At 48.1% G+C, this 25,941-nt stretch overlaps 2 protein-coding genes across 2 annotated transcripts; one reads left to right on the top strand and one right to left on the bottom strand.

Moving 5' to 3' along the window:
- Positions 1–3,434: 3,434 nt before the first annotated feature.
- Positions 3,435–6,117, top strand: LOC120439467 (tripartite motif-containing protein 16-like). Its single transcript, XM_039610481.1, has one exon. The coding sequence runs from the start codon at positions 3,451–3,453 to the stop codon at positions 5,122–5,124; it is 1,674 nt and encodes a 557-aa protein (XP_039466415.1). The 5' UTR covers positions 3,435–3,450; the 3' UTR covers positions 5,125–6,117.
- A 4,547-nt stretch (positions 6,118–10,664) lies between these two features.
- Positions 10,665–25,779, bottom strand: LOC120433882. Its single transcript, XM_039600854.1, has 3 exons — positions 25,769–25,779; positions 20,041–21,604; positions 10,665–11,000 (listed from the first exon to the last, which is right to left on the bottom strand). The coding sequence occupies exons 1-3, from the start codon at positions 25,777–25,779 to the stop codon at positions 10,665–10,667; spliced, it is 1,911 nt and encodes a 636-aa protein (XP_039456788.1).
- Positions 25,780–25,941: the final 162 nt, after the last annotated feature.

Raw genomic sequence — 25,941 nt, forward strand, 5'->3', positions numbered from 1 at the left:
AAGTACATGTGAACAGATCTTGAATTAAAAAACCCCCAAAAAACATACTTTTCTGTTTTATTGAAACCACTTTACAGAAAGTACAATTATTTACAATGAACTGTACATGCAACACAGCAGTTTTATGAATATTCAACAAGAGCAAGTTTCATTTGGCCCTGGTTTGACAACCACACTGTGGCACATATTCACTAAAACACAGCAGACCTTAACATTCTTATCAAGCAGTGTTGTGTCTGTCAGATCTTCATCCATTACTTCTGCACGGGGCACACCTTCAGACTCTGCAGCTGCATAACGAAAGCCTGTAAGACAAAAGTAGCGCATACACATAAGGTAAATGTACACCAGTATTCCAGGTGCGTGATTCATCTGAAAGTTATGTGCAGTTTAGCGTACAATGAGCGCAATTTTGTATGTTTTTTTTTTTTTTTTGCGGGGGGGGGGGGGGGGGGGGTACCTCTGATGGGTGCTGTTTTTCGCTTTCGTTGCATTCGCCTTGCGTGCCGGTCCGAGTTTGACACAGGTATGTCGTCGTGCCCCATATGCAGCGTTGGAGCCCAGTCTGGATTTGTTACATCCATTTCATATGCTGGTTTGCCTGCAATAATGCCAAATAATAAGCTACTCCATCAACATGACGTGGTTCTGCAGCATCACACATTAGGATGTTTTATCTAATTATCTATGACCTCAGCGCATTCAAAATAACACTAAAAGCCTATTAAGAGAGATATGAATTTATTTATAACTCACCGGAAAGAAAATGCCGCGAGTAAACCAACAAAAAATTGGGAATGGCAGAGAACTCGATATCCGCTCGTCTGACCGTTGCAATCCAAGCCTGACGTATTCGTTTAGTAATATCAGATACATGAAATCCCTCCCGTTGCCTCCAGGAGGGGAAACGATGAAAAGAGAGCCCATTTTCCAGCTTCTTGCCTTCCCTATCATGTGATCTAACGTTGCAACCGACAACACAGCACGTACGAACCATAGCTGACGCTTCCGTGTGCTTTCTTTGGCCTACTGTCATGGCGGGAGGGGGCGTGGCCACGTGACATCACGCTCCAAAGCCCTATACGTACCAGTTATCAACATTCTGATTGGCTGACCTCCATTCCTATGGTCTCTTTGCCTTCAATCACACAAACCCCCTCACCACCCCCTGTCCCCATTCAGCTACAGGTACAATTTTTGTCCCAGATTTCTCTTAAGAAGTGCTGCAAAAGTCGAAGCTCACAATGCGTGAATTTTAGACTCGAGAGGGAGAAGTCAAGCTTTCAGTGCTGAGAGGCCAGCATTGAAAGTGGACCCACAAGCAGACTCAAGTCACGGCTGTTTCAACCTCAAACTGATTTTATTAAATACAGAGACAGAGAGGTGTAAAATGTGGCAAGGTGGAAACTTCTGAGAGGCTGGATCCACTGTAACAGAGGAGAGCGGTATTATTTCCAGTGCAGGTGAGTTGTACTGCAAGAAGGTTGCTTCCTTGACAGGCTGGTGAATCTGGGTTTGGAGGGAGGGAGACCTTCTTTTCTGGACTGATGGATGGTTACAGTGAGCAGGAAAGCAGGCAGGTGGGTTTGTAGATTCTCCACAGGAAGATGGGTGAAACAGAGCGACGCCTACTGGCAGGTAAGATTCAGGCAGGCAGCTGGTTGGACGGAAAGACCAGTGTCAGAAGAAATCCAGATAAGAGTGGAGGTGAGTGGATAATGATCTGGAGGTGCAGGAAACTGGAGACACAAATAAGGCAAAATTAAACAGAGGAACACTTGGAGCAAGCAGAACATGGAAGCTAATTTAAAACTACTGTTTAGATGAAAATCTGTGTCAGGTTTATATAATGGATTGTCATTTATGCTTTGAAATATTTACTCATATATGCTTAGAGTTTAATACCGATTGCATAATAATGGAGGTTTGATCCGTAGTAGTCTGTGGACACTCTGTGTGCCTCCCAGAGCACCCTGGCATGCACACACAACTTAAGGTCAGGAGAGAGGTTATATCTGCTCTTACTGATTTATGGTATAGGAGGACACCTACTCTGTATGTGGTTAAGTATAAGAGCCTTTTGTTTAGATGGACCGCTAGACTCCTGGCACTAGCTTTGGGGAGTCTTCACAGGTTCACATCTTGACCACACACACACACACACACACACACACATACCTACACGACACACATACAAGGTATTCTTTGTCCGCATGTATACCTATGTGAAACGTCATATGTTAAGGAACCCATGCATATTCATGTAACCACAATAAAAGATGTGCTACAGGGAACCTGGCTGAGAGTCCGACAGAGGTCAAGTGGGCGGAACTACATCTGGCTCCGGTCCGGTGCACGAGTAACACAAAGAACTTTGCCTACTTGGTGTTCAATGCTTTTGCTGTGTAGTTAAATTGTCTCGTTCCAGCGGTGGGCCTGTGCTAGACAGACCCATCAATCTGGCAAATACTCTGAGGTGGACCATAAAACTTCCACACTGATTGCCTACGATGAGCCACATGTGGAGAGAGGCAGATGTAGACCAAGAACTTCACCTGGAGGCAGGACCTGAGCTTTGAACAGAGTAAGAAAACATTCCCCAAAACACCACTGACACCCCGGATCATGATGAGCACTTGTATTCACTGATCTGAGGTTGGAGCCACAGAGTTGTGGTTCCAAGTAGTACAAATAATAAATAAGAGTAAAATTTGAAATGCAAGTCTCCAGCTCTCAATATATTTGTGTAAATATCAGTTGTTTGCAAATATTTTTTTCTGTATCTGCGAGTTTAAAAGACAAGAATGTGAAAACATTTTATGAGTGAAAAAAAACCCCTGTTCTACACATTCTGACCTTTTATTCTGTAAATGTTCACATTTTGCAGGATATTTAACTTGATATTCAACAGTGTAAAACACAAAAATACTTGCAGTAAAGATAAAGACACTGGCTCTGTGTCTGAAAGCCAAATGTCTCATATTTGAAGGATTAATAACTGTGTAATATTTAATGATTTTTCTGTCTAAATGTGAACATTTTTGAAATGAAAAACATGAACAGCAACATATGTGGGGCAAGAAACAATTCATGGTATAATATGTGCCATGCTGTGACAGCTTTTTATTTACTTGTTTTTCATATATTATAAATGTAAAAACTGATCCGACTCCTTTGTTCATGTTCAAAGTGTTAAACAAACAGCGTCTACGTCAAACTGCTCCACTTCCTGGACTGTGTCAAAGCCTGATAACTCCTCCCTCTTCTTCCTGAAACACTGTGAATATATTTCCTTGTTCCCTCCCCTTTAGATCTGCAGTTTGAAGATGGGTATAACAAAAATGTTGCAACGTTTATGAGCCGACAGGCTCCATTCACTGCAGAAAAGTATGTTATGAGATCAGAGGTCAGAATGCTTTCGTTTCTGCCAAAGAGAGACTGAGAGGAGAAATGGCGCAGAAAGGAGTTCAGCTGGACCGAGAAACAATTTCTTGTTCCATCTGTTTGGATCTAGTGAAGGATCCAGTGACTACAACCTGTGGACACAGCTACTGCATGAACTGTATTCAAACCCACTTTGATGAAGAGGACAGGAAGGGAATCCACAGCTGCCCTCAGTGCAGGAAGACTTTCACACCGAGGCCTGTCCTGGAGAAAAACATCGTGTTAGCAGCTTTAGTGGAGCAGCTGAAGAAGACTGGACTCCAAGCTGCTCCAGCTGATCACTGCTATGCTGGACCTGAAGATGTGGCCTGTGATGTCTGCACTGGGAGGAAGCTGAAAGCCATCAAGTCCTGTTTAGTCTGTCTGGCATCTTACTGTGAGGAACACCTCCAACCTCACTATGATGCAGCTCCATTAAAGAAACACAAGCTGGTGGCCCCCTCCAAGAAGCTCCAGGAGAACATCTGCTCTCGTCATGATGAGGTGATGAAGATTTTCTGTCGTACTGATCAGCAGAGTATCTGTTATCTCTGCTTGATGGATGAACATAAAAGCCATGAAACAGTCCCAGCTGCAGCAGAAAGGACTGAGAAGCAGAAGGAGCTCGAGGTGAGACGACTAAACATCCAGCAGAGAATCCAGGAGCGAGAGAAAGATGTGAAGCTGCTTCAACAGGAGGTGGAGGCCATCAATGGCTCTGCTGATAAAGCAGTGGAGGACAGTGAGAAGATGTTCACTGAGCTGATCCGTCTCATCCAGAAAAGAAGCTCTGATGTGAAGCAGCAGGTCAGATCCCAGCAGGAAACTGAAGTGAGTCGAGTCAAAGAGCTTCAGGAGAAGCTGGAGCAGGAGATCGCTGAGCTGAAGAGGAAAGACGGCGAGCTGGAGCAGCTCTCACACACAGAGGATCACAACCAGTTTCTACACAACTACCCCTCACTGTCAGCACTCAGTGAGTCTACACACTCATCCAGCATCAATATTCGTCCTCTGAGCTACTTTGAGGATGTGACAGCAGCTGTGTCAGAGACCAGAGATAAACTACAGGACATTCTGAGAGAGGAATGGACAAACATCTCACTGACAGTCACTGAAGTGGATGTTTTACTCTCACCACCAGAGCCAAAGACCAGAGCTGAATTCTTAAAATATTCACATGAAATCACACTGGATCCAGACACAGCAAACACATATCTGTTATTATCTGAGGGGAACAGAAAAGTAACATTTATGTTCCAACAACAGTCTTATTCTGATCATCCAGACAGATTCACATATTATTATCAGGTCCTGAGTAGAGAGAGTTTGACTGGACGTTGTTACTGGGAGGTGGAGTGGACAGGGAGAGGAGTTGATGTAGCAGTTGCATACAAGAATATCAGCAGAGCAGGGACGGGCGATGAATGTGCATTTCGATACAATGACAAATCTTGGACATTACGTTGTGACACAAGCAGTTTTAATTTTTGGCACAACAAAGTCCAAACTGTCCTCTCAGGTCCTCGGTCCTCCAGAGTAGGAGTGTACCTGGATCACAGAGCAGGTATTCTGTCTTTCTACAGCGTCTCTGAAACCACGACTCTCCTCCACAGAGTCCAGACCACATTCACTCAGCCGCTCTATGCTGGACTTTATCTTTATGGAGATGGAGCCACTGCAGAGCTGATTAAAGTCAAATAGACCTTTGAGCTTCCAGTTTGTTGTTCTTGTCTCTCTTTGCTGTTGAGAGCTCACTGTTGTGCTGTTTCTTCTCTGCACAGAGATCACTTTATGGGTGCGAGTCTGACATCTTCTGATTGATTGTCTGTAGTTACCTGTAAATTTACCTGAAACTGTATTCAAAGCAATGCAACACTTTTTCTCTGTTGAGTCTTTGTGAACAGATCAGAGTGACATGTGAGGAATTTATTTCAAAACAGTTTCCACTGGACCCCAAAGTAAGTAAAGGAAGTAATGATCATAAACATAATCAAGCAATAATTCAACTGGTTTAGGGCCTCAAGTTTTTTCATTGCTTAAACGACAACAACACTGGAAATTTATTTATTTTCCTTTCTTAAAGATTTGGATTTTATGGGGGCCAGTCTTATGTAGTTTAAGTAGAACAATCTACATATTATGTAGTTTGTTCTATTTTCTGAATTGGCAGGTTTCTCTTCCTTTCTGTTGTTTATTTACTTCCTTTACATAGAAGAAAATATTGTTTAAATACAAGAAAACCTGCACAAAAAGTAGTTCATGTCTCTCAGTCAGTCCAGTGTGTGATGTCTCGTAAACTCAGTAAGATCGATGGGAGTTTGTAGCAGAAATTAACCGATAGATTAAACATTGTGAATAATTCTCAAACTGCTTTGACGCTGTGTTGATGAGAGTCAATCTAAGTTTCATAGTCTTTTAAAATCAATAAAATGATGAATTCTCTGATGTTTTTTATCTTGACCTACAGAGAGCTTTTCATACTGTAGAGCATATCAGTTATTCAGGAAACTAGAGAGATATGGAATAAGATGTGTAGCCTATTACTGGTTGGAAAATGGACAACTGTGTTGTTTATACAGATGATACAAATTTATTATGTTCTGGACATAAAATGTAAAGAATCTCTTGTATGCAACTGAGAATGAACTGGAAATTTTTAAGATGTGGTTTGATATCAATAAATTGACCCTTAATAACAAGGAAACTGAATTCATGCTTTTTGTGAGTAGAAAAGAAAATGAATGAATATGAATATATCTACATAATTTACTTAAACTCCTGCTAGCAACACTACTGAGGTGACTATAGCTCAGGAGGTGGAGCGGGTCATCTACTCCATAATAGCCTTCAGCTCCTGTCAAGTTAAACCAATTTAAAAACAAATGAAAATAGCCAGTGGTGTATAAGGACCTCGGCCCAGCAGCCAGAAATCCACCCAGGGAAAGCAGCAGCTCTGAAATCTCTAAATTAAAGCAGGACATCACTTACACTGAACAACTGACCTCAGCAGGAATATCCCTCCCACCTTGCTTCATATCTAGGGTTAGGGTCACACCCTAATAAGTATCGGCAAGTGGTGGCAGAGTCCGCTACAAGTTTCTCTGCAGAAATAACACAATATTTTCTTCCTACAGGGCTACAAATAACTTTAAACCTCTACCAAATTACCAAAACGCAAGCGGAACATTTTCTGTGACCTACCGCTCCAATAGAAGGCTATGGGACCCACATCAAGCTGTCATAGAAAAGAAAAAATGTCAAATAGCACAGCTTACACGAGGCATTCGCACAGCTCCAGGTTCACCCAAGAGATAGACTAACTACCTGCACCTACCTGTGCTTATTAAAGGAAAAAACCCAACTTTGTTACTGTTCTTCTGAAGGAATAAACAATGCAAATAAATATTTTGGCGAGCTCAGACAAGGAGGAGACAGAGGTTTCATTTGGTCTTGCTTCCCGTGAGCTAGCCAGGGAGCACAGCCATTTATTAGCCTTCGGCCGAAGAGCACACACAGCTAACACCAACGCTCAGCGTGGCAACAACAACAACAACACAAAAAAAGGCGCTCTCTCACCCGGAAACACACAGTCGCAGAGAGAGCGCGTCACCTGTAACCATGGCAACATGACAACAGAACATAAATGTCAATAACAAAACCCCGAACAGCCCTGACCCGCTACATAGCCCCCACCTGAGGGGTCAGTCATCCCCGACAACCCCATTACCCCACACAAAGTCTTGCAAATGTCCAAGTGTCTTCTTCTGGCGCACCGGCCGATCTTGACCGGCGGGGGAAAAGTCACTCGTATCAGAACATGGGGTGCCACCAGCATCCCCTGCCCCGGCGTCTGCTGGAGCGAGCGAGCGGTACGGTGAGAGTCTGTCCTTGTGCAACACCACCATGCACCCCGGGCCCGGCATGCGAATACGGTACACCACTTCTGTTAGCCGCTCCACGACCTCTGCCGGCCCTTGCCAGTGACTGCACAGTTTGGGGGACACTCCTCTCTTGCGAACCGGGCAGTACACCCAAACCTTGTCGCCAGGCACGAAAACCCCCCCTCGGCACTTGGTGTCGTAGGCTCTTTTCTGTCATACTCCGACGCTGGCCTGGGCCTGGCGGGTGTAGTCATGAACCACCTGCAGCCGCTCCCTCAGCCTCCTGTAGTAGTCCATCTCTGGCCCACTGTCAATCTCCGGCTCGGGGGGGGGACCCGAACACCAGATCCACAGGCATCCGGAGCTCCCGTCCAAACATCAAAGCGGCAGGTGTGCACTGGCTGGACTCCTGAACCGCAGTCCGATACGACCAAAGGACCAGGGGCAGATGTCGGTCCCAATCCCGCTGGTGGCGGCTAGTGAGAAGCGCGAGCTGGGTGGCCAGCATGCAGTTAAAGCGCTCAACCAAGCCGTCGCTTTGCGGGTGGAGCGGTGTGGTTCTCGTCTTCTCCACCCCCAGCCGCCGACAGATCTCCCCGAAGACCTTCGATTCGAAGTTACGCCCCTGGTCACTGTGGAGCTCAGCCGGGACCCCAAAACGGGTGAACATCTCCTCCACCAGCTTCTCCGCCGTCGTCGATGCACTCTGGTCCGGCACCGCGTAGGACTCCGGCCACTTTGTGAAATAGTCCATAGCCACCAACACATACCGGTTCCCTGACTCCGTAATGGGGAAAGGCCCTAGGACGTCCACTCTCACTCGCTCCATCGGGGCCCCCACCAAGAACTGCTGAAGGGGGGCAGTGGAGCGTTGAGTTGGGCCCTTCTGTGCCATGCAGGTGTCACAGCAGTGCACATGAAGTTCCACATCCCGTTGACAGCCAGGCCAGTAGAACCGTCCTCTGAGACGGCGGAGAGTTTTGGCATTCCCATAGTGGCCGGCCCCCACCGAGCCATGGACAAGCTCGAGCACCTGCGACCACAGCGACCGAGGCACCAACAGCTACAGGAGATCTCTGCCGTGCCCGGGGGCCCGCCATCTCCAGTACAGGAGGCCGCCGTGGGTCTCCAGGTTGTTGTACTGGGAGTAGTAGGCCTTCGCTTAGGGCTCCTGCCCCGACACCCCCGTCCAGTCTGGGCGTGGCGCCACCTCCAGCCAGGCCCCCACCTGAACCAACGTCGCGTCAGCCTCCTGCTTCCGCTTCAGCTGCTGCGTGGTCAATGGGTGCCATCCCCCTCCGCTCCACCCACAGCGCCTCCTGGGCCCGCTCCTCCTGTCGCAGACAGTAGCGGCACTCAACGGCCACGCAGGGTCGTCTGGAGAGGGCATCAGCATTGCCATGTTGTCGACCTGCCCGATGCTGGATCTCGAAGTCGTAGCCCTGAAGGACCTCCAGCCAGCGGGCTACCTGACCTTCTGGGTGTTTGAAGTTCAGGAGCCAAGTCAGACATGCATGGTCAGTGCGCAGGAGAAACCGGAAGCCGTGCAGGTATGGCCGGAAGTGCCGCACCGCCAGCACTATGGCCAGCAGCTCCCGCCGAGTCATGCAGTAGTTCCTCTCGGCTCGCCCCAGAGCACGGCTGAAGTATGCCACCACTCGTTCTCCGGCCTCCTCCTGCTGGGAAAGGACCGCCCCGACTCCTACATTGCTAGCGTCTGTGTCCACAATGAAAGGTTGCCGAGCGTCGGGGTAGGCCAGGACTGGAGCTCTGGTGAGGGCCTCCTTCAGCTGTCCAAAAGCCGCAGCGCAGGCATCACCCCAGCCAAACGGCTGGCCCTTGTCAGTCAGGCGGTGGAGGGGGCTGGCTATCGTCGCGAACCCCTTGATGAACCGATGGTAGTAGGAGGCTAGGCCCAGGAAGCTCTGCAGTTCTTTGACATTCGAGGGAGTCGGCCAGTCCCGGACCGCAGCCACCTTTGCGGCGTCGGTGGCGATACCTTGAGCGCTGATCACATGGCCCAAGAACGTAGTCTCTCTCGCCAACAGCGGCACTTCGCAGGGTTGAGCCGCAGCCCAGCTCGTCGGATGGCACTGAAGACCTCGCTCAGGTGAGACAGTGCACTGTCGAAGTCGCCACCGTACACAAATCAGGTCATCCAGGTACACAACACAGCGGCTATGAGGGATGTTCACGAGCACCCTCTCCATCAGCCTCTCAAACGTCGCTGGCGCATTGCAGAGCCCGAATGGCATGACCCTGAACTGCCACAGCCCCTGTCCAATGGTGAATGCAGTCTTAGGCCTTGCTTCGGGGGCTAGCTCCACCTGCCAGTAACCGCTGCGTAGGTCGATAACGTAACGTAATCCAGGGCCTCGTCGATCGTGGAAGTGGGTACGAGTCCTTCTTGGTGACTGCATTGAGACGGCAAAAGTCCACGCAGAACCTCGGGCTGCCATCCTTCTTTCCCACCAGGTCCACGGGTGCCGCCCATGGGCTGTTGGACGGCTCAATCACTCCAGCCACGGCCATCTCGCGGATCTTTTCCTCCGCCACCTGCCGTTTTGAGAGGGGCAGCCGGTGTGGGCGCAGACGGATGGGTTGAGCAGAGCCAGTGTCGATGGTGTGCTGGACCAGCCCCGTCTGCCTGCAGTCTTTGTCACTGGCGGCAAAGATGTCCACATTCTCGTCCAGGAGGCACCTCAACCGCTGGCGCTGGTCAACATTGAGACCTACGCTGCTGCGCTGCCACAGGTCATCAACAGCCTCGGGTTGTCTCGGTCGAGGGAGATTTGTCGGGCTGAGAGGCTGGGGCTGAGGTGAGTAGAGATGACCCAGAGCCACCGGCACCCGAAATCTACTGAGTGGCAGCTGCCCGACGCCGGTCTTGTCTGCCTCTGGTCCCCTCCGCTCACTGCTTTTGACGGCACTGGAGGGCAAGAGTCTCTGTGCCAATAGTGATAACCAGCTTTGCGGTGTCAACGCAGGCCCCCCAGCGGGTCAGCAGATCAAGGCCGATGATGCACTGGTCTTGAATGTCAGCAAGCCAGAAGTCGTGCACCAGCTCCAGATCCTTCACTCGGATCTGCAACGGTTTCTTCCCCCGCATGTCAGTTCTCTCCCCCGTCACCGTCATCAGCTGGGTGTCGGTGGGTGACCAACCCTTCATAAGCGGCCCGGACGTTCCAGGGAGCACACCAGGTCGTATTAGGGAAATGGTAGACCCCGTGTCCACCAGGGCCCGGCATGGCTGGTTCTCAACACAGCAGCTCAGGTAGAGTCCCTTGAGGTGCCCGACTCGACCCACCACCGTGCATCGTCCTTGGAGGGGGGCAGGAAGCTGGAGCGGTGGTCCCCTCGCTACACCGCTTCCACCCCGTTTCCCTGAGGCTGCGTAGTTCTGGTCTTCGGGGTGGGTGCTGGGCAGTCGCGCGCCACGTGGCCGGGCTCATCGCACCGGTAGCAGCGGTTGGTCGGTCGACGAGGACGCCTCCAGGGCACCGAGGGCTGCAGCTGGCATATTTCCGCGACCTCCCCCTCCCCTTTGCAGTCCGCGGCTCTGATTTGAGGGTAGTTTGGGGGGGTCCAAGTGCTGGTTCGGTCGCGAGGTGAGCACAAGCTCGGCCCTTTCAGCCTCACGGAGCGCCTCACGGAGAGTTTGAGGGATGGCCAGGTGGAAGTGTTGGCGTAGTCGCTCTGGAAAAAGTCCTCGCAGAAAAACATGCAGGCTAAGCTCCTCACGGGCTGCTGCTGGGAACTCCGGGTAGCCACGACGAGCATACAGCAACACATCCGCTGCAAAGGTGCCCAGGCTCTCCCCCGGCCGATGGCTCCAGTTGGTCAGCTGCTCCCTGCTTTGATCAGTGGAGTGCCGCTGCCCAAATCGCCTCTCGAGTGCCACGGTGAGGGCCTGGAGCTCATGCTGCTCTGCCGGGGCTAGGTCAAGGAGTACCTGCAGTGCATCTCCTTCCAATGCTAGTGCTAGGTGTGTGGCAGCCTCTTCGTTGCTCCAGCCACTATGCCTTGCGGCTAGCCGGACTTGTGAGAGGTAGGGCTCTAGCGGGGTTAGCCCATTGTATTTCGTAACCTTAGCTGGCGTTGTAGGCATCGCTGCTAGCTGTTGGGGGCTCGGTGTGTCGGTCAACAGAGGCAGCCCATGAAGAATTCCCCTAGCGTCTGTCGCGACGGGCCGCTGCTGCGGTCAGGACCCGTCGGGGAACTTACATGGCCGCTCGCTTCCTCTCTCTTCAATCACCAGCTTCCCAAGCAGCGAATGCTCTCCTCGACAGCTTGCTCCAGCCTCCGAATGTCTCTCTCCATTACGGCGAGGGTGAGCAATCCCACTTCTGACACCAATGTGGCAAGCTCAGACAAGGAGGAGACAGAGGTTTCGTTTGGTCTTGCTTCCCATGAGCTAGCCAGGGAGCACAGCCGTTTATTAGCCTTCGGCCGAAGAGCACACACAGCTAACACCAACGTTCAGCGCGGCAACAACAACAACACAAAAAAGGGCGCTCTCTCACCCGGAAACACACAGTCGCAGAGAGAGCGCGTCACCTGTAACCATGGCAACATGACAACAGAACATAACTGTCAATAACAAAACCCCGAACAGCCCTGACCCGCTACAATATTTTTAAAATTGCAGTTTTATTGGTGTGAACGTCAAAGGGTTAATGCTTGAAGTGATTACTCTCTAAGGATGTAAGCTGTACGGAGTACTGCACATGTAGCTTTGAATGATTCTTAATGAGGTATTGTTCATAGACTGTTTTGACCTGAGTATTTAATAAAAACTCAGTAAAAAAATTAAATAAATAAACACAGAGTCAGTTTAAAAAAAAAATTATCAGTGAAAAAATAAAGCATAACTTTTAACTTAAGCTGCCAAATGGCTGTAATTGGTTTCAGCACATATATTGGGCTGTGCTATAGTTAATGATTAATGAGGGGTTACTGCAGTGGAGGTTTTTAAAAAACAAACAAACAAATTAGTGTTACTGTCCTTACAGATGTAGCAGGAGACAGAAAAGATGCTGCTGTTTGCACATATTCAGTCCAGTTTACTGAAGAACACCTCAGGCTGTCAGGTTAAAACAGTCAGTCGTGGTTTTGTAACATAAACACTGGACCGCCTCTCTCTCCCGCCTCTATCTGCTATTCCCAAAGAGAGATACTCAAGTTTCTCTGTGACTGCAGTTGCCAGTCAAAGCTGACGTCACAGCCCAATTTAACAGCATTATGGTAGTAATTAGAATCAAACATATGATAAAGGAGAGCCCTTGAGGATAAATCAGCATCATGAGAACTGCTGATAATTAATGAAAGCATCTTTAGGAAAATTTAACTGAGGAGAATTTTTTATTTTAGTCTGGTCCCAGTCCCATCCGCTATCAAGAAGAAGGCGGGGTTTTTAACCTATACTGCAGCAAGATACCAGGTGGCAATAGAGATTGGCTTCATTTTTTGGGAGCTATTAGGTTGTCCATGTTTTTTTACAGTCACTGGTGCACATGAAGAGAATTTCATCTGAGTCGGTTGTAGGGGAAAACTGGACTGTAGCCACCCTACAAAAAGGGCAAACTCTCACAAAAGCATGATGACACTACACAACACAGCAATAATAAAAAACAAAAAATGTATGACAGATGAAAACTACATGACAAAGTATTTCATTATAACAGTGAAATGAAAAAAATGACATAGAATACAAATTATGTGAATGACCATTTATGTTAACAATGAGCTCTCCACATTCAGTATCACTTCCTGTTCCTGCTCAAACACAGTGGTGTTTCTGAGTAGCTTATCTGCTTAGCAATTTAATTAAAAACTTTTAAATACATTCTTTTTTCATAGTATAATCTTCATGTGCTTCATCTGAAGCACACTTTCTGTGTACTCACTACCTAATTTATAGCCAAAGTATTCACTCACTGTGTCTGTACTGTTTCGCTAATTTAGCTTAGCTCGTAGCTGACTCGTTAGCACCATGGCTACTTCACCTGTCCCTCCTGCACTTTCCTGCTCATTGTATCAGATGTTTAGTTACTCCTCGGCCTCCTTTAGCAGTAATGATACTTGTAACAAATGTAGCATTTTTGCAGCTCTGGAGGCCAGGATTACTGAATTGGAGACTCGGCTTCGCACCCTTCAGTCACCCGTAACTAGCCAGGCCCCTGTAGCCGGTGCAGCCGAAGATAGCATAGGCCCCGCTAGCTGTTCCCCGGCAGACCCCAAGCGGCTGGGGAAAGAGGACGGCTGGGTGATGGTGAGGAGGAAGCATAGTCTTAAACAGAAGCCCCAGGTACACCACCAACCTGTTCATGTGTCTAACCATTTTTCCCCACTTTACCAAAACAATGTCGGACTCTGCAGTTGTCTCTGGTCCCCTCCCCAATCAGACCAGGAGTGACATGTTTAGCCGCATGTTCTCCTTAAATTGCTGGCTGTCTGAGTGGTGTCCAAGAAACGATGTGGGCTTCACAGATAATTGGCAAACCTTCTGGAGGAAACCTGGTCTTGTTAGGTGAGACGGCATCCATCCCACTTTGGATGGAGCAGCTCTCATTTCTAGAAATATGGACAAATTTATTAACACCCCCCCCCCCCCAAAATATGACTATCCAGAGTTGGGACCAGGAAGCAGAGTTGCAGTCTTACACGCCTCTCTGCAGCTTCTCTCCTCCTGCTACCCCCCCAAAAACCCATCTCCATTGAGACTGTGTCAGCTCCCAAAAAGACAAAAAACAAACTAAAAACCAGCAATAAACTATCTCGAAAAGTTGATTCTGTTCATCTGGACGTAGCGTTTTGTGGGAGAAACGTTTCGTCACTCATCCAAGTGACTTCTTCAGTCTCAGCTGACTGCAGGTTTCCCCAATCTGCAGGTTTTACCCCTGTCCCGTTTGGATCTTTAGCCATCAGAATTGTTGTCTTAAGGCCAAGAGAGATGCCAAGCGGATTTACTTTACCAAGTGGATCATCATGGCCTTGCCATATTGGTCCATTTGATTGACCTTTATTATAATTATGTATTTATTTTATTTTCGGTTGTTACAGTCGGGACAGACATGACTGGATGATAGGACAGGGAGAAAGAATGAAAGAAAGACAGGGAGAGAAAGAAAAATAGAGGGAAGAAGAGATGGGGAGAAAGGGGAGAAGAAAGAAAGAAAAAACAAACAAAACACCTGGATCACCTGTATGGAGAAAAACAACCACCTGTATGGAGAAAAACAACCAACACCAAGGCGTTCCCAGGCCAGCCGAGAGATATAATCTCTCCAGCGTGTCCTGGGTCTGCCCCGGGGCCTCCTCCCGGTGGGACATGCCCGGAACACCTCACCCAGGAGGCGCCCAGGAGGCATCCTTGTCAGATGCCCGAACCACCTCAACTGGCTCCTTTCGATGTGGAGGAGCAGCGGCTCTACTCTGAGCCCCTCCCGGATGGCCGAACTTCTCACCCTATCTCTAAGGGAGAGGCCAGCCACCCTTCGGAGGAAGCTCATTTCTGCCGCTTGTATCCACGATCTCGTTCTTTCGGTCACTACCCACAGCTCGTGGCCATAGGTGAGGGTCGGGACGTAGATCGACCGGTAAATTGAGAGCTTCGCTTTTACACTCAGCTCCCTTTTCACTACGACGGACCGGTGCAGCGTCCGCATCACTGCAGCTGCAGCAGCAATCCGTCTGTCGATCTCCGGCTCCCTTCTCCCATCACTCGCGAACAAGACCCCGAGATACTTGAACTCCTCCACTTGGGGCAGGAACTCATCCCGACCGGAGTGGGCACTCCACCCTTTTCCGGCTGAGAACCATGGCCTCATATTTGGAGGTGCTGATCCTCATTCCCGCTGCTTCACACTCGGCTGCGAACCGCTCCAGTGCGAGCTGGAGGCCCTCACCTGATGAAGCCAAAAGAACCACATCATCCGCAAAAAGCAGAGATGAGATTCTGAGGCCACCAAAGTGAAAGCCCTCCGCCACTTGGCTGCGCCTAGAAATCCTGTCCATAAAAATTATGAACAGAACCGGTGACAAAGGGCAGCCCTGGCGGAGCCCATCACCCACCAGGAACGAGTCCGACTTATTGCCGGCAATGCGAACCAAACTCTTGCAACGGTTGTATAGGGATCGAATGGCCCGTAGCAATGGGCCAGACACCCCATACTCCCGCAACACCTCCCACAGGACACCCCGAGGGACACGGTCGAATGCCTTCTCCAAGTCCACAAAACACATGTAGACTGGTTGGGCAAACTCCCATGCACCCTCAAGTATCCTTGAGAGGATAAAGAGCTGGTCCAGTGTTCCGCGACCAGGACAAAAACCGCATTGTTCCTCCTGTATCCGAGGTTCGACTAACGGACGAACTCTCCTGTCCAGCACCCTGGCATAGTCTTTCCCAGGGAGGCTGAGGAGTGTGATCCCCCTGTAGTTGGAACACACCCTCCGGTCTCCCTTCTTAAAGATGGGGACCACCATCCCGGTCTGCCAATCCAGGGGTACTGCCCCTGATCTCCACGCAACATTGTAGAGGCGTGTCAACCAGGACAGCCCTACAACATCCAGAGCCTTCAGGAACTCGGGGCGGACTTCATCAACACCAGGGGCTCTGCCACCAAGGAGTTGTTTAACTGCCTCAGTGACCTCGCCCCTGGAAATTGGCGGGTCATTCCCCTCATCCCCAGACTCTGCTTCCTCCTCGGAAGACGTGTCAGTAGGATTAAGGAGGTCCTCGAAGTATTCCTTCCACCGCCTGACAATTTTCTCAGTTGACGTCAGCAGCGCTCCGCCAGCACTATACACAGTGCAGGTAGAGCACCGCTTTCCCCTCCTGAGACGCCTGACGGTTTGCCAGAATCTCTTCGAGGCAGTCCGAAAGTCTTTTTCCATGGCCTCTCCGAACTCCTCCCACACCCGAGTTTTTGCTTCAGCCACTGCCCGAGCTGCATTCCGCTTGGCCTGTTGATACCTGTCGGCTGCCTCCGGAGTCCCACAGGCTAACCAATCCCGATAGGACTCCTTCTTCAGCTTGGTGGCTCCCTTCACCTCTGGTGTCCACCATTTGGTTCGGGGATTACCACCACGGCAGGCACCAACCACCCTGCGGCCGCAGCTCAATGCAGCAGCTTCGGCGATGGAGACGCTGAACATGGTCCATTCGGACTCAATGTCCCCAGTCTCCCTCGGAATGCTGTTGAAGCTCTGCCGGAGGTGTGCGTTGAAGATCTCGTGGACTGGGGCCTCTGCTAGACGTTCCCAGCGCACCCTCACTACGCGTTTAGGTGCACCGGGTCTGTCCAGCGTCCTCCCCCGCCACCTGATCCAACTCACCACCAGGTGGTGATCAGTTGACAGCTCAGCCCCTCTCTTTACCCGAGTGTCCAGAACATATGGTCGCAGGTCTGGTGATACGATTACAAAATCGATCATCGACCTGCGGCCTAGAGCGTCCTGGTGCCACGTGCACTTATGGACACTCTTATGTTCGAACAAGGTGTTCGTTATGGCCAAACTGTGATTTGCACAGAAGTCCAATAACAAAACACCGCTCGGATTCAGATCAGGGAGGCTGTTCCTCCCAATCATGCCCCTCCAGGTCTCGCTGTTGTTACCCACGTGAGCATTGAAGTCTCCCAGCAGGACAACAGAGTCTCCAGGTGGGGCACCTTCCAGCACCCCCCCCAGGGACTCTAAGAAGGCTGGGTACTCTGAACTGCCACTCGGTGCATAAGCGCAGATGACAGTCAGGACCCGTTCCCCGACCCTGAGGCGCAGGGAACAAACCCTCTCATCCACCGGGAAAAACCCCAACATACCGGCAGCAAGCCGAGGGGATATTAGAATACCCAACCCAGCCCGCCGCCTCTCACCAGGGGCAACTCCAGACTGAGACAGAGTCCAGCCCCTCTCCAGGAGACTGGTTCCAGAGCCCAAGCCATGCGTAGAGGTGAGCCCGACTATATCTAGCCGGTACCTCTCAACCTCACGCACTAACTCAGGCTCCTTCCCCACCAGAGAGGTGACATTCCATGTCCCTATTGCCAGTCTTGGCAGCCGGGGATCAGTCCGCCAGGGCCTCCGCTCCTGGCCGCCGCCCAGCACACAATGCACCCGACCCCTATGGCGCCTCCTGTGGGTGGTGGGCCTGCGGGAGGATGGGCCCATGTCTCCTCTTCGGGCTGTGCCCGGCCGGGCCCCATGGACTAAGGCCCGGCCACCAGGACGCCCTCAGGCACCCTCCCGGGCCTGGCTCCAGGGCGGGGCCCCGGTAACCCTATCCCGGGCAGGGTAAACTGTTCCCTCGATGTTTTCTTCATAGGGGTCTTCTGAATCGCTCTTTGTCTGGTCCCTCACCCAGGACCAATTTGTCATGGGAGACCCTACCAGGGGGCAAAGCCCCCAGACAACATAACCCCTGGGATCCCTGGGACGCACAAACCCCTCCTCCACGATAAGGTAGCGATTCACGGAGAGTTAACATTATCTGCTTGCACTGACTCAGCTTTCACTGAAACATGAATGGTAACCAACTAACTCAGAGGCTGAGAGGCTGCCAGGGTGTTTTTGATGCCCCAAATCATTATTGTCTCTTATCACTAACAGAAATAAGAATAGCCAGTAGATACTAAATATTAAATGTTATTGTGCAGCACGCAAGATAGACAGCGCACAATGTGCTTTGAGGTAGCAGCCAAGAAAGGTGTAGTTTGTGTCTGTGAACACCCGTGTGTACACCTGTGTGGATAAGCATGCTTGTATTCCAAAGGTTTCTCCATGTAACGGTCTGCTAGGGAGTGTGGGGAGCCATAGCCCCGTCCGCCAGGGCATGAAGCAGGTATGGAGGAGATCTAGGCCCCAGACATCCAGAGGCCCCAGAGTACGAGGACCCAAGGAGGACCACCAAAGGGGGGCAACCATGCCACCCTCCTGGGAAGAGCTGAGTAGAGCCCCAAACGAGAGGTCACCCAGCAGCCACGGAGCAGAGGCCAGAGGGGGTTGCAGTGGCGTGCCCGCGGGCTCTGCCGGCAGCCAGCTGCACCAGAGAGGACCAAGCTTCAGGCCCAGAGGCCAGAGGCCTGAGGGCACCCCACCCGGAAGTGGCCCAGCCGGGCCACAGGTGCCAGGCCCCGCCAATCGGCCACCAGGAGTGAGCCGAAAACACTGAAAACAAATAGTTTATTTTTGGCAAGACCATCATTTTTATAGCGGCGACCCTTCCCATGAGTGATATGGGTAAAGATTTCCATCTAGCCAGGTCGCCTTCTACTGTCTTTAAAAGTGGGATGTGGTTTAATTTAGTTAATTCTGAAAGCTTAGGAGAGACATTAATACCTAAATATTTTATATTTCCAGATTGCAGTGGGGTAGGAGAAGAATTATGGAAGGAGCAATTAATCGGAAGAACTGTAGATTTTGACCAGTTAATTGAATAATCTGAGACTCTTGAGAAAGAATTTATCAATTCAATCACCCCAGAGATATTGGTTTGTGAGTTTTGGAGAAAAAGTAACACATCATCCGCATAAAGGCTGATTTTATGTTCCACGTTCTTGCATTTTATGCCCTTAATTGTTGTAGCCTGTCTAATTGCTGCTCCTAGTGGCTCAATAAAAATTGCAAACAGTGAAGGGGAGAGTGGGCATCCCTGCCTGGTGCCCCTCAGGAGACAGAAGCTGGAGGATGTTTGGTCATTTGTTCTGACACAAGCTGTTGGGGAATTATATAATATTTTTAACCAGTTTATGAAAGAGGTTCCAAAACCAAATTTGTGTAAAGTTCCAAATAGAAATTTCCAGTTAACTCTGTCAAACGCCTTTTCTGCATCAAGAGACAATATTATGGTTTCACTGTTTTTACTGCATGAGTAGTCTGTTAAATTAAGTAATCTACGTGTATTTGTTGATGAGTGCCTACCTTTTATGAAACCAGTTTGGTCAGGATGAATAAAAAGGGGGGTTGTTTTCTCTAATCTCTTTGAGAGGGCTTTGCAGATTATTTTAAGGTCTACATTAATAAGGGATATTGGACGATAGCTTGAGGCAAATACAGGGTCTTTGCCTGGTTTTAGTAAGAGACTGATATTTGCAGAGTTCATATTTGGTGGTAGTCTACCATTTTCTTTGATTTCCTGCAACATTCTGTGAAAAACTGGTGCTAGAATCTTCCAGAATTCTTTGTAGAATTCTGCAGGAAAGCCGTCTGGACCTGGAGCCTTATTATTGGGCATACTTATCAGGGCTTCCTGGAGTTCACCTGGCATCAGTGGCGAATCCAGTGCCATTGCTTGACTGTCTAATAATTTTGGAAGAGTTATGTTGTCGAGAAATTGATCAATTTCGTTTTTAGATGGGTTTATTTGTGGTGTATATAAAGTTTCATAGAAATCCCTAAAAATTTTGTCTTTAACAGCACATATAGTTGTTTTTTCTTTATTGATTTTTAACTGGTTAGCAAGAAATTGTCCGGATTTGTTACCGTGTTCATAATTTTGCAGGCGAAGTCTTTGTACTAAGAATTTAGTCTTTTTATTAATAATTTAATTTAATTCTAGTTTTGTTTTGCGTATATTGTTTAATATTTCTTGATCTTGGTGTGATACATAGGCTTTTTCTAAGGATTTGATGTTTTTTTCTAGTTCCTGAATATTTTTGTTTTCTTCTTTCTTCTTATGTGATGAGAAAGAGATTATTTTACCTCTCATCACAGCTTTCCCTGCTTCCCAGAGGACAGATGCTGATGTTCCAGGAATGTCATTAAAGCCTAAATATAGAGTCCATTCTTTTTTAAAGGATAGCAAAGCCCTCTTTTCCACTTCTTCCATGTACAAATTCGACACGATGGGTGAAACTGGGGAGCCCATGGCACACCCATGTTTCTGCCTGTAGAACTGACCCTTGTATGTGAAGTAGGTGGAATGAAGACACAGTTCCAAAAGCAAACACACTTGGTTGATGCTGAGAGTGGTCCTGTTGCTGAGGTTGGTGTCATCCTGTAATCTCTTACGGACTACCTCCAACGCTTCCGTGACTGGGATGCAAGTGAAGAGAGATGTAACGTCGTACGAGACCATGGTTTCATCTGCCTCCATAATGACATCTCTCACCTTCTCAACAAAATCCAGGGTGTTCTGGATGTGGTGTTCAGAGCTGCCCAGCAGCGGGTTGAGGATCGAAGCCAGAAACCTGGAGATGTTATAGGTGACCGAGTTGATCATGCAGACAATCGGTCTTAAAGGTGCACCCTGTTTATGTATTTTTGGTAAACCATACAGGCTTGGTGTCGATTCCCCTGGGTACAGCCTGTGGTATGAGGTCCGGTCAATAGCCTTGTCTTGTTCTAACTGCTTCAGACAGTCTATCACCCTCTTCCTGTAGCCACTTCCTGGGTCTCGTTTCAGGGGCTCATAAGTATTTTCATCACTGAGTAGTGACAAAATTTTCTCATGATATTCCTTCTGGTTTAGCAATACTGTGCACCTACCCTTGTCTGCCGGAAGGATGATAACGTTGTTGTCATGACTAAGTGATGTGAGTACCTTCCTCTCCTCCATGGTGATGTTGGATGCTGGGGGCTTTGCATTGCTGAGACAGGCCGAAACTTTCGTCCGTAGTTGCTCTGCTTCCACTTCTGCAATATTGTTGTTACGAATTGCTGTTTCTGTGGCTGTGATCAGCTCCACTAGCGGGATTTGTCTCGGTGTGACAGCAAAATTTAACCCTTTAGCAAGGATGGTTTTCTCTGTTTGAGTGAGCTTTCTGTCAGACAAATTCTTTACCCACTTGTCCACATCCTCGGTGTCGCATCCTTGTCTCTTCTGGTCACTGAGGACACTCTCCATATTTTGCAGTGGTTTCTGATGAACAACAAGTAAGTCAAACTTCCTTTGTTGCCTGGTCTTAGACTTCTTGTGCTGTGTTAGACGAGCCTTCTCAGTAAAGTCAAACACCTTTTTAAGAGTATTCTCATCTAAAAGCATTGTCAGTCTCTGTCGGATCCGCTCCTCTTGAGAATTTAGCATGTCAATGGTAAAATTTGTTTGCCTCACCCGTTCATTAAGCAACTGATGCTGTGCCTTCTGGAGAATTTTTGTTGCCCGGAAGCCTTTAACTGAAGTGCTCATTTGCAGACTTTTAGGAGTAATCCTGTTTTGTCGGGATCTGAGGCTGAATCTCAGGTGGTTCCTGTAGTCCGCCATCTTACGTGCTGTTTGCTCATACTGACGTACAAGCTTTAGGCCGTCCTTGCCAAAGTGGGTTAAAACCAGGGGCGATTTTAGCCAGTTTTTCGGGGTGCTTCAGCACCCCCAAAGATTTCTTACTTTTTTTGACAATATTTGCTGTTTTTGTGACACACTACTAAAAATATAAAAAGCATACAGTACTTAATTGAGACGGAACATTTTAACAACGAAAGTATAGATAAGCCCCCCCCTCCCAAAATGGTTTGTTCCAGCTCGCCTCTCCCCTGCTCTGGCTCTAGCGCCCTTTCTGCCAGAGCGATAGTGGCTGAGACGCAGCGGAGCGGAGGTGTGAGTGCCTGGCTTAAAACAGGACATATTAGCAGCATTTAACCTTCACTTACTCTTTATATAGTTAGCTAGGAGTCAGACCATGTTTGTTTTAGCTGAAAAACATTACACCAGGTAACCTGCAGTGTTGAAAACGTGTTTTCCGATGATGTTTGCTACCCTACAATCCGTCCTGCTCTGAAGTAAAATCAGCTACATTTGACCATCCTGTTGCTCCTATTGAAATTTATATAGCCTATTAAATCTAAAACTTAATATTGTAGCCTGTTGTTGTTACCACTGTCCTGTTTGGAATGGAATGAGAGAAGCTGCTTATTTTGTCATATGTGCATGTGCCAATATTAAACCCAAGGTACTAACTAGCTAACTGACTGAATGCCCATTAACCTTATAACTCCTGTTGTCTGTGTTTGTGTGTGTGTGTGTGTGTACAGAGAGACAGCTGGGTTAATAATGGACATTAGGACGTTTTTTTCAAAAAACAGGAGCCACATTCAGGTAAAAGTGTAGGATCAAATGAGCCGTCAATCAAGAATAATGTTGGATCAGTGTTTCAATATTTATATCTTTTATTAGATGTACATGTGGTTTGGTTATTTGCCTTTTGGTTGAAAGTACACTGAGAGAGGAATTTTTTATTAGTGATTTTAATAGTATTTTTTTCATATTAGTGCAATTTTTTCATCTAATTGAATACAATCTATTTGTGTATGATTGTCAGTCCAAAGAGGGAGAGAGGAAAGAGGGGAACATGAGGAGAAAGTGAAAGGTCAGGAAGAACCAGGTAAGAAAACAGACAGGGAACAGTGACAGGCACAACAGAAACTGTTAAACTGAGAAAGAAAAAAAAACAAATTTTATTCATACAATCTGGAAGTTGCCTTCTCCCTATATTAAAGCTGCTATACAGAATCTGCTAAACAAACTGAGTTGAAACATTTTTGACCCTCTTTAACAACATTCTAACATAACATTATTATTGATTTGGGAGAGTAAAATTAATGATATATTTTTATGTGGTTCAGCCACAACTCTACTAAACCTCAGCCAATAATAGGTAGGCCAACTTTTCGACCATCTAGTTGTCTGTATGACTGCCGCAGTACGTGCACCACCTGTACTGCATGGAGTAAGGAGCTGTAAAGAGAAGCAGATGCTCTGTTTATATTCTAAAAATGTTTTAAGCTTGTTTCAAAGATTCTGTACAGCAGCTTTAAATGTTTTCCAAAAGCACACATACACTTATCAGTGTTTCTCAAACTTTTTACAGTGTGTACCACCTGAGAAAGTGTCAAGCTCCACTATGAAAGCATGAAACTCATAAATCTTACAAGACAAAATTCCAATCTGTTACTAAAATGAAAAGTCACATTAAAAAGTAAGCGCATTAAGTCAGAATGAGCAGCCTAAGAACGTGAAAATGTAGCAGGCTGACACTGAAACAAGAAGAAAAGGGAAGACAATGCTTAGGATATTTGAAATATGAATTTAGTATACTTTATGTATTTTAATTCAAAGTTTTGTACTTTTTTTGATCAAATTGTACATGTTTGAAGTATTTTTATTTTCAAAAATTATTTATGACTTTCCTCCAAGTACCACAATGGGGAGTTCATGTACCACTGGCAGTTTGAGAATCATGACCTTATATCATTAGACTTCATTCTGAACAGGACACCTTCATTATATTTTCCTAATTGTCTATATGATTTACTGTTTGGTTAATTTCATTACACAAGGAGGAGAAGAACAGGGAGAGACTCTGAGAGAGCAGACCAGGGAACCAGATGAGGAGAGGCAGACAGAGCAGCATTCCAGTCAGCAATCCAAAGGAGTTTAAGATATGGCTCTTGATTTAGGGGATACGACTACTGGTCCTAAACAGTTGAAACTGTCCCAGTACCCTCTCACTCAATTTGGAACACAAAAACGATCCTTCCTGGAAAACTGGTTCAAAAGCTTTAAATGGTTAGAATATTCTTCCCAAAAAAATGCTGCTTTCTGCTTCGCTTGTCGAGTCTTTGGCAAAAGTCTTAGGTATGACACATTAGTGAATGATGGAGTCAGTAACTGGCAAAAGGCACTGAGCAAGTTTCAAAAACATGAAGCCACCCGGTGTTAGGAAATAAAATATATAATCTAAATGCTGATTAGTGTGTTTTATGAGAGGCCCAGACTTCAGTGTAAAACAAGGTCGCAGGCTGACAGGAAACTGCATACTTTTGCAGAGCATAGGACCAGAAAGTGAAACTAAGCAGAGTGTTTGATCGAAAATTGAAGTGGGTGTGACGTTTAGTACATAAATAACTAGGCTTCCTTTTTTGTGCTTCAGACTGGCTGGTGTGAGCAGGCGTTTCTGTGTATGCTTAGTCTCCATATCCCGGGATATGTAAAATTAAAAATCATTTTTAAAGTAAAAGGACCACTTTTTGAGCTGTGTCTTTCTTGGCCGTAAAGAATACAAAAGAACTGGGATTTAATACTTGGTGCCAGTGACCCGGATTCTTGTGCGGCTGAGGGGACTAATTTGGACCTTAAGGTATGATCTGATACGAGGTGGACAGCAGACCGGTCACACAAGGACAGTGTAGTTTGTTGGAACAGCTACAAAGCAAGTTTGTCACAAGGCAATATTGTTGAACAGATAGAGGCAGGAAGTGCCACTGAAGTAAGTGAAAGAAGGGAGTACCTGGAACGTATTGTGGAAGTGACCTGCTTTTTGGGGAAGCAAGGAATATCATTTCGAGGTCATGACGAAACAGAAGAGAGTGACAATAAAGGGAATTTCCGCGAGTGCATGACACTTTTGGAAAAGTTTGATCCATTCTTGCAGAGATCCCCCCCCCCCCCATCAAACACCACATACATCTCTTGTAGTAGTCAGAGTGAGGTGATTGAATGTTGTTCAGAAGAAGTAACTGCAGCTATTGTTCGTGAGATGAAGGAATCACAGATGTATGCCATTATGGCTGATGAGGCTAGAGATGGAAGGACGGAACAGTTGGCACTCTGTGTGGGGTATTTGTGTGTGGAAGGTTTAGTTAAAGAGAGGTTCCTTGCCCTGACGGAAATTCCAAAGTTTGATGCTGCATCGATAAATACTGCTATTGAGAATCAGCTGCAAGAGAAGGGAATTGAGCGGTTAAAATGTGTGGCACAGACCTATGATGGAGCAGCTGTCATGAGCGGAACAGTTGGGGGTGTGCAAGCCCATTTTCAAAAGAAGCACCCTGAGGCCATATATGTTCATTGCTATGCACATGAAGACCCGTATGAAAAGAACATCGAGGGAACAGTTTACCCTGCCCGGGATAGGGTTACCGGGGCCCCGCCCTGGAGCCAGGCCCGGGGAGGGTGCCCGAGGGCGAGCGTCTGGTGGCCGGGCCTTAGTCCATGGGGCCCGGCCGGGCACAGCCCGAAGAGGAGACATGGGCCCATCATCCCGCAGGCCCACCACCCGCAGGAGGCGCCATAGGGGTCGGGTGCAATGTGTGTCGGGCGGCGGCCAGGAGCGGAGGCCCTGGCGGACCGATCCCCGGCTGCCAAGACTGGCAATAGGGACATGGAATGTCACCTCTCTGGTGGGGAAGGAGCCTGAGTTAGTGCGTGAGGTTGAGAAGTACCGGCTAGATATAGTCGGGCTCACCTCTACGCATGGCTTGGGCTCTGGAACTAGTCTCCTGGAGAGGGGCTGGACTCTGTCTCAGTCTGGAGTTGCCCCTGGTGAGAGGCGGCGGGCTGGGGTGGGTCCCAGCCAACATTTATATGTGGGGCCCATATGGTTTGGAAATGGGCTGAAAAATGGGCCCCATATAGGATTGTCCGCGGGTTCCGTAATGGCCCCATATTAAATGCCCATCTCGGTGTTATATTGGTAAAATCTGGGAACTAAATGGGCCCCAACTGGGCAAAGTACACAGAAACCCACCTGGGCCCCATCTTTCAAGTTTTTTGTGGGTACCATGTGGGCACCACATAGGCTAAAAAGTGGGTTTTAAGTGGGATTGTCCGCGGGTTCCATAATGGCCCCATTTTAAAAGCCCATCTCGGTGTTATATTGGTAAAATCTGGGAACTAAATGGGCCCCATCTGGGCAAAGTA

The sequence above is a fragment of the Oreochromis aureus genome, linkage group 3 (genome assembly GCF_013358895.1).
Source record: "Oreochromis aureus strain Israel breed Guangdong linkage group 3, ZZ_aureus, whole genome shotgun sequence".
Lineage (NCBI taxonomy): Eukaryota > Metazoa > Chordata > Actinopteri > Cichliformes > Cichlidae > Oreochromis > Oreochromis aureus.

What these genes read in the sequence shown, in the direction of transcription:
- LOC120439467 (XM_039610481.1), top strand. Translation starts at nt 3,451, where the DNA reads ATGGCGCAGAAAGGAGTTCAGCTGGACCGAGAAACAATTTCTTGTTCC.
- LOC120433882 (XM_039600854.1), bottom strand. An exon ending in TTCCTGGAACATCAGCATCT is followed by an intron (nt 11,001 to 20,040) that starts GTCCTCTGGGAA and finishes GACTTTTTCCAG; the next exon opens with AGCGACTACGCCAACACTTC.